Raw genomic sequence first — 12,540 nt, 5'->3', positions numbered from 1 at the left:
CATGTGTGTGTTCGGGGGAGGACTCCGTGAACCCCCTTTTCACACAGGGGGCTGTATGGAGGTGAAGGGGTGGGAGAGAAGCAGTGAAAACACTGTTTAATACAATGACCTGCAATGAACTCTCTGAACTTTCTCTCTTCGGCGGGTCTGATGTGACATCTTCAGGGCTGGGGGACCCAGGCACACACACATCCAGCCGAACTGAGGTGCAGAGATGGGGGAACTTTAATGGCCCTGGAGCCAGCATGGCACCCAACACCATCACAGGACCTGTCACTTGCTGTAAACAACACCCCTGGCCAAAAAAAAAAAAAAAAAAAAAAGTTAAAAAAAAAAACCCAGAAAACAAAACCAAGAATACCCCATCTGGGCTGGAAAAATCAGTATATTTCATCAGGTAAAGGGGAAAAATACCCTGGCTGTGAATCAGCAGCGGGGTTTCGGATTCCAGCCAAAACAGGAGCTAAAAGGCAAAACCATATTCTTCTGGTCTCCGTTTAGGCTCTGGAGGCAGAAAGCAAGCAGGGGGCGGGGGTCGGGGGCAGTGAGCAAGGGGGAGGAGAGTGGGGGGAAGAAATGTATTTTTCATCAGCCAGTGTATAATTTATAAACAGCATTAAACAGTTTTTGTTTTCCTTTTCGTCTCTCCCGGGTATGGGCTTGGACAGCAGTCAAGCCTGCATTAATTTCTGCTTTGGGTACAGTGTGTTCTTGGAGGCACATCTGCAAGTGATCATAAACTCTCTGGAATGCTGGCAGAACATCCAGACCTGCCGGCAGGCCAGTGACGACACCACTCTGGGAAAAAGTTCGGGAAGCCGGCCAGATTCAGAGCAGGGAGGGAGAGAGGAGGGTGGTGGAGAGAGAGAGCCGGGGAAAGTGGCTTCTCTTCCCTCTGCCTGTGCCCCCAGCAGCCACGAGGGCCAAAGGGATGGCGGTCTCCGAACCACCCACATCCCATCTTAACCCAAACCTTCGATGGCACCCACCTCGGCAGGGATGCTGAGGGAGACGGAGGAGACCTGGGAAGTTTCCTTCTTGGGTATCTCTTGGTTTTACCCTGAGGGCAGAAAGCCAACCAGAAGGAGGGAGTGAGCCGAGACGGAGTAAATGGAGTGGACCCTGGGTTCAGAGCTGCCCGGATAACCCCAGTCTTCTGCTCTCAGCAGATAAGAGAGCAGGGAACGAGAGGAGGAAGCTGCAGGTCCCGAGAAACCGTCTTTGCATCCTACGATGCCTCTGTGGGGCGTGGAGACCCTCACCTCGCCTCGCACTCACAGGGCACCATCCAGCTACCTTGCTCCTCTCACACTCTCTGCCTTTGAGAAGAAGGACCCTGAACCCCAAAGCTTAGGGTTCCCCAAAGAAAAAAAAAACAAAGGGAACAAATGCAATCCACAGAGCTTTGACATCTCTCTCTCTCTCTCTCTCTTTTTTTCCCCTTCCGTCTGATCAGGACAGGGGAAAGCATAAGAGAACCAATCTGGTTTCTGGCCCCAACCCCTCCTGCCCTTTTCCCTGCCAGACGGTGACCCGACCCCCAATGCTATGCCCTGACCACACCATGCTGCTGCTGGAATCAGAAAATCTGTCACCTGAGGACCATGTCCTTTCGTGGTGGCTCTGACTATGGGGAAGAGTCTGGTACTGGGGGGGTTTCTCAATGGCCATGGCTCAGAGTGCCCTGAGAAGGATGAAGAGGAGTGAGTGTGTAGGAGGAGACCCCAAAGAAAGGCTGCGTGCCCCCAACCAGTGCAATATGCACAGGGCACGCCACCCTCCAGCCCTGCCCCTGGACACTCACGCCATTTCTCCAAGGGCCTTATAAACTCTCTGCTCCAGCCCAGCCCAAGCATCCCTTCTGTTCCAGAGGGAACTGGTGCCCCTTCCCCAGCCAATCTCTCTGTGGCTTTTAATCGCTATAGGTCAAATGCAAATCATTTTGCAATTCAAAGCCCTTGCAATCTTGCCCCAGCCCCCCCTGTAAACCCTGTCTCCTCCCCCACACCCAGCCTACACTCCCCAGCTTCACTGCACAGAGACCCCGTAACCCAGGGGGGCGGGAGGGGGTGGGGGTCCTCTCAGAATTTCACTCCTCTCCAAGGAGCCCCCTTCCTCCTCCGAATCCCTTCTAGAACTCTGGGCACTCAGCACACACCACCTTCTTTTATCCCAACTTCACGGTCAAACATCTCTCCAATGAGACGTAAGCGCCTGGAGGGCAGGGGTGATGCCTGTTCTCCAGTAAGAAGCACACGGAGCCTGACGGATGATGCTCCCAGAATAGAAGCTGGCCACAGAACTCTGCAAGCCTCTAAATAGCATGTGGCCAAGGCAAAAACAGGGTGTGCTCTCTTAGCATCCACCAGGACGTTAGGCCAAGCTGTGGGAAACACTACCTAATGGGAAACCTGACCCGGGCAAATCGCAGAACCCACTCAACTCATCCCCCAGGTGTGCGGTTTCTGCATGGACCTCCCAGGGTTAGGACGTTCTCCTAAGTGAGAACAAGGAGTGGGCACGAGATAGCAGCTCACGGATGCTCCCACAAGGGATACGGCAGCAGCAAACGATGGGTAGGAGATTGCAGAGTGATCTGGGGATGACGAGGGGCTGGGTCTCTTCCCCGGCTCCTTGCACCCCCTCCTCAAATTCACAACCCCTCCCAGAAAGAGCAGCTTTGTGGAGAACCCCATAGGTCACTCTTCCCACCCCAAGCCCCTCTGCCAAGGCCCCAAACCTCTTGATCCCCAAACCACCTCTGAGAATGCAGGGTCCGGCCAGATCAATCTCATTAGTTAGTGAGTGGGGTGATTGTTTGTTAATTTCAACGTATTGTGATCATCGGGTATATCTCATAAACACTTGATTAGTGAAGGCATTCAAATCGAAATCAAAACTTCATTGAAACCGAACGTTCACTTCTACCACGCAGGGTCTTAAAAAAAGCAAAAAAAGAGAAAGAGAAAGAAAGAACTGTCTCTGAGAAGGGCCTCCTACAGGGCAAACTTCTAATTAAACAAATTGTCAATTTCAACACAATGAAAACTGATTTAGGAGTGTAAATTTGGTATTCCAGTCACTGAAAATAAGACCTCACAGTGTCGATCTCACACAGGCCGATTTCCCTGGATAGGAAAACGTGGAGGAGAGGAGGGAGATGATTCGAGAGAAAGGAAAGCTGGGAAGGAAATATTATCTCCGCAGAATTCAACCAGGCCTGTTCTCAAGCATCCGAGAAACTCCGTCTTGCCTCCTCCTTCACCCCACCCCTACCAGATGAGAAAAAAAAAAAAATTAATCGTGTATGATGACAAACTTGGCTCGGCACTCACTGTACACACTGTACCCACAAGGCTGGCGCCCAGCCAGGCCTGGCCCAGCGCCAGAACTACAATAACAAACACGGGCCACGCTCGCCAAGAGGGGGTGGGGCGCCGAGCACGCAGAGCCCGCGAGGAAGTGAGCGCCGTGCAGCTCCGCTGAGAAGGAGAACCAGCAGGAGCGAGCCTTTCCAGGGCAGCAACCACATGGAGGGGAAGCCAGGAGCATCCTGACCCCGATCCGGAGCCCAGACTCCCTTCTCCACGGCCTGCCCCCTCTCAAAACATGGTCCCAGGCTCTGGAACCACTGTTGTTCTGTGATGCTCTGCCCTGCTGATCTCCCTTAAGCTGGGTCCACACCACAGGCCCTTAGGGGCCAGCCTTGCTGTCGGCTCCCTGCACGGAGCCTTCAGCACCAAGAAAACCTTGGTCATCTAATTAAACGTCTCCTCTCAAACCTCACATAGTTCTGTTATTGTGAGACTCGGGGAGGAACTGGACTGGGTAAAACCCAACTTCTGCTACTGGAATCCAGGAAAAAAGCTGGCACTGCTGGCCCAGCCCCCCAACTCCACCTCCCTGACACAGCCAGGTTTCTCTGGAGGCCTGGGGCCTCTGCTGTTTAACAGCAAGGGCAAAAAACAATTCGGGGTGTGCTCTAGCCTCACGAAGCCCTTGCTGCTGTTTTATTTTCAAGCCATCTTGGCACAGGGCTTGGGGAGGGGAGTGGTAAGCGGGTCCAGAAAAAACAGCGTTGAAGCAGGTTAAGAGTTATCTGCAGGGGGAATGAAGGCCCTGTTGTGAAGACCCATCACACCTTCCCCATCACCGAATCCTCTTTAACAAGGGCAGCGGCAAGTGAAAGTCAGAGGGATGAACCGTTTGCACAGACTGCAGAGGAAAAGAGGCCCAAAGTTGCTAGGGTATGCGTATGAGACCACAGGACCCTGAAGTGGCGGCATCTCGGGGGCTGACACAAAGGCCTTCCTCTTCTCTGAAGGGGGGGCTCGGGCCCACCCGAATGTGTGTAAGCAGCTCTTCCCCTCAGTGCTGCCCCCGCCCGCCTTACAGACACTGCTGGGGTGCGCTTCCTGACGGAGCCCTGGCTAGGGCAGCACAGCACATTCGGGCCAGTGGGCTCCTAGCGGCCCTCCAGTGAAGCCCTGAGATGCTTCCTACTGCAGGAGAGACCCGGATGGAGCATGGCATTCCCTTGAGGTGCCCGACCTCCCAGGCTGTAGTCATCCATTCAACCAGTATCTACAAGACTCCGGTAATGTGCCACGTACATGCTCCACACACGGGAACAGATCAGGTCCCCAAGTAGCTTATCCAGTCTATCAGGGGAACAGAGGAAAAGGGAAGTTACATTTCTGAGAGCCTATTGTGTGTTCGGCTAAGTGCTGAGTGTCTAATGGGGGGCCTTGCGTTCAGGCTCAGAGGGCTTCTGTTTCTTGTCCAAGGTCACCTGGTCAGGACGGAGACGCCCAAATTCCTAATCCTGACTCCCAAGTAGGGGGAGGTTAAGTCAAGAGAAGTAAGATTGTGCCCAAAGACAGCTTCAGCTAAAGAGATACGGACCCCAAAGAAGGCACGATTGCTTCCGGTGGGAAGGACCCTGGAGGATGTGGGGAGACTGGGGAAGGTTACTCCACGTGGAGGGAAAGGGGTCATTCCACACAGAGCAGAAAGCCAGCTGTGCTGGTCGGCACCCGGAGCAAAGTGATAGCGCACCCATCTGGCAAGCACCCTAGACGCAAGGAAACTGTAAGGAGAAAGCAAGCTTCCCGGGCTGAGTTACAGCGAGGGCGAGGGAGCGTAACCACAAGCTCTTCTACCAACATGCAATGTCCAACACCCCGTGGTTCGAGACCACACAGGGGCCTGGAGCAGAGAGCAAATGAAATGGGAGGCCGCACTCTGCGTTTGGGGAGGGCCACCAACCGGTTGGCAGACAGCTCATGACACCTCCACCCCCCACCCCCGAAACCTACAAAGATGAAGGGGAGCAAGAAGACCAGAGGTGTGAGTTATAAAAATAAAATGAGCGTACGGGTACCAAGCAGATGCCAAACACAGGGACACCTGGACTGTGTGCCCATGTGGGGCAGGTTCAGGGATCAGGATAATTCCATAGAGCCAGGGGTGGGTATGGGGAGGCCCCATAGGAAGGAGGAATGGAACATAAAGACATGGGGATACAAGAGACAGCTGCCTGGTGTGGCCCCATCCCTGGATCTGGAAGAGGGAAGAGTGGGACGTGAGGAGTCAGGGCACCTTACACAGGGCTGTGAAGGCCTGGGAAAGTGGCACCCCACACAGTGCAGAGAGCCCAGGGGCTGGGCAGCGAGACAGGGGCTCGCAGAAGCATACGAAGCTCCCCAGTGGCATCTCCGTGCTGGAGGCCAGACTGTCCTCAACAGGTGTACGGTGATGGCAACACTCCAGAACAACAACTTAGGACTGGGGAAAAGGGAGGAAGGTGGAAGCAGAAGCAACGGACATTTATTAAACACCAACTGTATGGTCATGTATTAAACACTGACTGTGTGGCAGAGAGCGTGCTGTAGCTGCCTTTATCATACATTCTCTTAACTACTTGATATGAGTTAGCAACATCCGCCCTTTACAGATGCAGAAACGGGGGGTTAGGGGACAAATCTGCCTGAGGTCATCCAGCACATGTCACAGATATGATGTGAACCTTCACCTGCCCAACCCCAAAGCCTAGGCTCATTTACCAACTCCGAACCGCCAACCGCCTGGAGGGCCGACGAGGGAAAGAAGAGCAGACATTGGCAGTGGGCTAGATGGGAAAGAGCAAGACCAAGTGAAAAGACAGCTCTCTCTCTTCTCTCCCAAAATGTGACCCCAAGATCGAAAGGCAAGGGAATCAGAGGGAAAAGAGCCCTGGCCCTGGCAGGGAAGTGTGGAGGCCTCTCCCACCGAACCCAGGTGACCCCCTTGGCCTCGAAGCAGCAGCCCTGGACCTGCTGAATCCCTCCCTCCACCAAGAACACCTGCCATGCTGCAGGTCAGTGCCCTCTCCCCTCTCCACGCCTCGCGGGGGCAGAGAAGCTTTGCCCGAATTGGAGCAAAATCACCAGCAGCCGCAGAGTCAACCCTGCTAAAATTGGATAAAATTAACTTGCAAAAGAGAGCATGCTGTAACTAGCTTTGTATTCCAACCTTTCTATATCTATTTAATTAAAGGCTCCTGTATAATGTGAACCCAATAGTCAGATTCATTAGACAGCGAGAACCTAATTCCACAACTGTTCTGCTAATGAAACTGCAGTCTACTTCGGAAGGTGGATCACACGGGGCACTGGGTACTGACAATGTCCCAGGAAGCCCAGCAGAGCAGGAGGATGGGTCAGGATGGACTCTGCTCCAGGAGCCTACAGGGAGCACCCACAGGACCAGGTAGACCAAGGCCCGGTGGGCTGTGGGAATAGCCATGCTCTGAGTGGGCGCAAAGGTGGGCAGGGGGTAGTTGCCTGTGCTTGGAAGGGCCGGTCAGGGTATCCTTGCCTACCTGAATGAGCCAGTAAGTGCATTCTCAGTCGCAAACTATCCAGGAACCGCTTTCCGCAGAGCTCACACCCGTACGTCTTCATCCCACTGTGCAGCTTCCTGTAGGGAAAGGAAAAGACAGGTTGCTGCTGCTCTGGCTGGAATAGAAGGCAGGCCCACCCCCACCTGGGGGCTTTGCAGCCATCCTTCCAGCAGGCGAATAGGAGGAAGGGAAAGAGAGGGCACCAGGGCTGCGGGTGGACAATGACAGGGACATAGCCCTGCATCCACAGGCAGCCTGAAGCCCCCTTTCCCAGGGACAGCTGCCAAGGAGGCACCTATTTCTGGTTTTGTCCAAGGGCAGGAAGAATAGGGCCCTGCCTACTGCTCCACCCGCTGGCAGAGGGACCAAGGGGAAAACAAAACAAAACAAAACAAAACACAGATTCAATTTTGGAGGGAGGAAGGAAGAAGCACCGGGACAGTAAGACAGACATAACCCTCAGTCGAATAGCACAGACCACGCGTGGAGGCCGCTGGGCCTGCGCTCACCCCGCTCCCAGCACGGCCCTCACTGGGCTGTACTGTAGATGTGCCTGGCTCCCCAAGGGACCCCTGACCCAGGAGGGCTGCACCTGAACCTCTCTCTCTGCACCTGGACCCCCCACCCTCCCCTCTCTCTCTCCCTCGCCTTTTCTCTTCCTCGCATCCCCAGCTCCCACGTAGCAACAGGCACACAGTAGGCCCTGAAGAAGCTTATGGACGGCTAGACACCTTCGTGGACACGAGATGCTCCTCTCAAGCATCCAGAAGTTCTGAGAACCGCGGTCACGCCCCAACACGCCAAACCTTCCCCAAAGGCCCAGCTTTGGAAATGTCTTCATTCTATTCCTTGCCAGGGCCTGAGCCTTGACAGAAAGAAAGGTCTGGCGAAAGTGGATAATGCCCTTCTATAAATGGAAGGGGGCGGTAGTGGTTTTTGGCTTTCCAGAGGACTTGCACGCACGTTATCTCCTTGGACCACCCCTGCCATTCTGGAAGGGCAAACGTGGCACACGTGATCACCCCCGGGGGACAGAGGCCGTGGTAACCACTGGTTAGGGGCCCAGCCTGCAACAGCGTTCCCATCCCAACCCTCGACCGGGGGCCTTTCCCACCAGACCCCACCCCACTGCCCAGACAGAAGCCGGCAATGGAGCTGGGCAGATGCAGAGAAGCAGGAGGCTAGTGGGGAGGGTCCGTGAAAAGCACAGCCAAGACTCTGAGCTGCAGGCTGGAGTGGGGGCTGTCTGGCCCGGAACTCTGACTTTCCTGCCACCCACACGCCTGTTTTCAGGCCTTTACGTGCCTCTGCCTGATGCAGGATCCACACCCACCCTGTCTCTGCGCCTGGCCCGCTCCCTCCCCAGGGGCCTCAGCCCTGATGACAGGGCAAGCAGGCAGTGGCAGCCAGAGGCAGGCGCTGAGGGCAGTGGGGCCAGCAGGTAAGCACCCTCAGAGCCACCAGCCCTCTGCCATCGGGACGCTGATGTGTCATGACCAACAGTCAAAGGCTGGAGAGCTGCTGATACTGATGTGAGATAAATGCAGGTGAGGAGGGGGCTGATTATACACGGGGGCCAGCAGTACCCAGATCTGGGTCTTGGTACCCAAATCATGCCGGCTAAACCAAGCCACCCAGGGCCGCCACCTTCCAAACCCCACAAGAACCCAGCGGGGCGTCAAAACCCAGTGGGCCCCAGACTGAGCCATCCCCGTCTAGTGGCTTGAAGCCAGCATATGGTGTCCAGTGTGTGCAGCTTCTGATGGCTGTCACACCCAGTCCCCTTCACAGAACTCTTTCTCAATCCCGGTTTTGTTTGCTTGCTCACCCTGCCCCCTTGCCAAAGACAACAAATGCTTTCTCAATCGCAAGTGCATGCAGGCCCTCATCCATGACACTGTAGTGCACCCGCCCCATGTTATCTGATTCCCAGCTGAGGCCGACCCGTCCCAATTGAGAAATAGGAAGAGTACAGAACATTTTCACTGAACAGCCTTAACTCTAAATATATTTCACAATGCTGGGCACTGGGACATGCCCTAATAGCATTTTTGGCAAAGCATGTGTTAAAATATGTACCCGGGCACGTGTGTGTGTGTGTGTGTGTGTGTGTGCGTGCGCACACGGGCGTGCACGGCAGCTAAGTGTCCCTTCCCAGGCATGACAGATGTTTGCTTTCCCAAGAACTGTTCCATGGAACAGCAAAAGCCCCATTCCTATGTGGTTCCAGAGGGGACCCTCACGCACATGATCATGGTCAGGTTGGGCGACAGCAGGGTATGGGTCCTGGTCTTATTTATCTCCATCCTTTTCTTTACTAATGATTTCTTAGTTTCCAGGGGTGCCCACCTCTCAGCAGGTGGCTGTCAGGAGGAAGAGAAGGACAAACACCCATTCAGATTTGTTTTCCGCAAGAACAATGAAATGGCCAGACCTTAGGTTTCAGCAGCCACCACCAGGAGAAGCGTCCCCACCCCTGGACTCCCATCTCTTCTTCCTGTAGACCTCAGATCAAGTCTCTCACCCCAATCAACACTTTCCGGGTAACCCCACTGCCTTTTGTTTTGGTGTGAATGGATTTGCCTGGCAACTGGCATCAGTGGCTTTCTTGACCAACTGGGTGGATGTGCTAGGTAAGGTGATGCACTCCTGCCCTCTACCACAGAGGGAGGCAGGGCACAGGGAAGGATGCCAGGTGTGCAGCCAGAAGACCTGCTTTTTGTCCTACTTTGCCATCAACTTGCTTTGGGACCTTGGACAAATCACGTGAGCACAACCTCCAGCATTTTCTCACCTGTAAAGTGACGGGTGATCTCTGAGGTTTTGGCTTCTCATGGAGCCTAGGCAATGTGACTCAAAAGTCCTCCCCCTATCTTTTTGCGCAGCCTCCAAGGAATCCTCTGAGGGACACTATTTTTCTCTCCGAGCCTCGTTTCACTTGTGTGATGTCTCAGAAAACCTAGGCAGTCAGGCTAGGACAGCCCACACACAAAGCTGACACCCATTCTCAGAAATCTACTCATTTTAAAACCTTCTAATCCAGATGACCTGAGTTCCCTCCTTTACCCACTTGTGGTCTCTCTTTCAGTGAAAGAACCTTCCAGAACTCATGACCAGCCTTTCTTCAGAACCATTCTGCTGCCACGCATTTTCCGGCCGAGACATGAGTGTCCTCTCCTGCCCCATCTTTGGGGTAAGGTGACGGCCTCTACGTACCTGACCCACTAACTCAGTGCCCCATGCAAGTTCCCAGAGGTGAGCATGGCTTCAAGTGACCCCCTCCTCCCATGTGGTACGAGGACAAAGGTCCTGCCTCGCTGGCAGGTGGACGAGGGTACAGTGCACAAAATTCAGAAGAGGAAAAGGGGATACTTCCCGGGCCGGGAGTTCAACCGAGCCCAGCTCTGGTTTGCCCATCCCCTTCTTATCATCACTCAGACAGCAAGGGACGGACGTGGAGAGGGGGAGACTTCTAATTGAAAGGGGAGGGAGATGGCAGGGAAGCATCGGAGTGCATTCGAGGGTCACCAACAGCCTTTCTAAGACACAGTCCGTGGAATGGCCAACGTGGAGATAGAATTCCAGCTGGTTTCTGGAGTAAGAATACACATTGTAGGAACTCAGGGTCTGTCATTCTAAACCACAACCGCCACCCCCTCCGCTACCACACGATGCCACTTGCAAAGCATTCTGATGAAAATGGAAAGTCTTTCCGCCTCCCTCTTCCTTAACCACACGCACTCATATTTTCCTTGTCTGGCCCTGCCTTTTCACAAGGTCAGACTGCTCGTGGCCATCTGAGGTCATCAGCCTCCCCTGCAACACTGGAAGGAGGGCAGCAGGGACATCTTTGCACCTTTCTGCATATACGTTTTCACACTCTCTTCTCTGAGAAGCAGCCCTGCTGAACACTGTTTCGAAAGTAACCCCGTTCGAGATGGCCCAAGCATCTCCATGACACATTGTGGAGGACCCACCCTCCAGGTGCTTCAGGGCCCCGTCCCCACTCTCGGGGAGCAGGCTCAGGTGCTCCCCCACCCCCAGGGGCTGCCTGACCACAGACCACACCCGGCCCACCCGGTACGCCCCCCCTGAAGGTAATAGATTTTCACATCTGTCCAAAAAGACAAAGCGTTAACCTCTCATAGGTTTCTGGCTACTTTCTCAAGGGAACTGAATCATTATGAGAAATGAGAAGTAAGCCATATGAACCCTTTAACAAGGGGAGAGAAGGACACACTCCTTACTGATTCAACCACACACCTCTCACGTGTGAAACCAGGCTAGCAAGACACGTGCTCACTCAAACCACGTTTGTGCTATCGTGAGTCTGAAAATTCATAAAGAACCTGTCTGCTTTCGACTGTAAACTATATAATGGCAGAAGCCACGCTGATTTTTCCTTCTCTGCCTAGGGTCTGATTTAGAAGTGATTGGTCAGTGCTGCTAAAGGAATTCCTCCATCTGAGGTGGGGTCTACGCACCTTCCTTTCATCTTAACACTATTCCTGGTGTATACACACAATGGAACACTACTCGGCCATAGAAAAAGGAGATAATGCTAAACTGCCGCGGCATGAATGGACCTAGAGGCTCTCATACTAAGCGATGGAGGTCAGACGGAGGAAGACAAATAACATGGGCTATCATTTATCAGTGGAATCCAAAAAAATGATACAAATGAAATTATTCAAAAAACAGAAACACACATCACAGACATAGAGAACAAACTTACAGTTACCAAAGAGGAAAGGTGGTGGTGGGGGAGGATAAATTAGGAATTTGGGGGGTGACCTATACACTCTCTCTATAAAATATATAGAGTATATATAAGATATATAGAGTGTATACACTATATATAAGAAGATGAACGATAAGGACTAACTGTATATTGCATAGAACAACTATACTCAATATTTCATAATAACCTGTATAGGAAAAAACCTGAAAAAGAATATATACACAAATAACTGAATCACTTAGCTGTACACCTGAAACTAACACAACACTGTAAATCAACTATATTTCTATTTATTTATTTATTTTAAAAAACAGGATTCCAAGTCCAAGAGCGTCACAGGCACCCTCCAACCCAGAGCTGGACCTGGTCCTGTGTTCCTGAAGTCTACACAAGGAAGGCCCATGGCTACATCATAGCTGCATAAAGCCTGAGCTTCAGGCCAACCTCTCACCCTCAAGATGAGCCTCTGTCTCCCCAGCCCACCCGAACACAGCAGCAGAATAAGTGACAGCAGGGACAGACGGATGCCAACCCCGCCCTCCCCACCCTCAGCCTCCAGGGTGACCCCCACGGCTGTTCCCTAAGGGGCACCCTCTGTAGGTCAGCTCTGCAGGAGAAGCTCAGCCCGCCTCCACCCCACACTAAGGGGGAGAATCCTGAAAGAGATGGGTTCAAGGCCCAGGACGGCCAACGTTCCATTTCTTCCCAAGTTCCCCTGCCAGAGGCAAAGGGCAGTGAAAACAGACCAAGAGGCAGGGCAGGTCTAGAGAGGGAATTCTGTTCCACCATCTGTTCCTCCCAGGAGAGGAAAGTGCCTGCCCAGTGAATTTTGCTGGGCAGACCAACACTGAACACTGGCACCTGTCACAAGGGAAAGCAAGTGAGAGAACTACCCACCTCTCAATGAGGAAAGATA

General features: G+C 53.3%; 1 protein-coding gene across 9 annotated transcripts in view; it reads right to left on the bottom strand.

Moving 5' to 3' along the window:
* Positions 1–12,540, bottom strand: part of ZBTB16 (zinc finger and BTB domain containing 16) — a 199,788-nt gene that overhangs the window by 94,094 nt on the left and 93,154 nt on the right. For 4 of the 9 annotated variants that reach the window (XM_021062868.2, XM_084976106.1, XM_084976105.1 and 1 more), the window contains one exon: positions 6,863–6,960. In XM_021062868.2, coding sequence (XP_020918527.1) covers positions 6,863–6,960 — 98 coding nt within the window. Of the gene's footprint in view, positions 1–109; positions 296–989; positions 1,061–6,862; positions 6,961–12,540 lie in introns of all 9 variants that reach the window. The other 5 variants (XR_014815311.1, XR_014815313.1, XR_014815312.1 and 2 more) reach the window with 2 other exon arrangements.

Source organism: Sus scrofa, chromosome 9 (assembly GCF_054392235.1).
Source record: "Sus scrofa isolate SSC_HxYL_T2T_F1_AM1 chromosome 9, Sscrofa_HxYL_maternal_Yorkshire_Landrace_v2.0, whole genome shotgun sequence".
In the NCBI taxonomy this organism is placed as follows: Eukaryota; Metazoa; Chordata; class Mammalia; order Artiodactyla; family Suidae; genus Sus; species Sus scrofa.
Note: the sequence above shows the minus strand (reverse complement) of the source record. Positions and strands in the feature narration are given on the sequence as shown.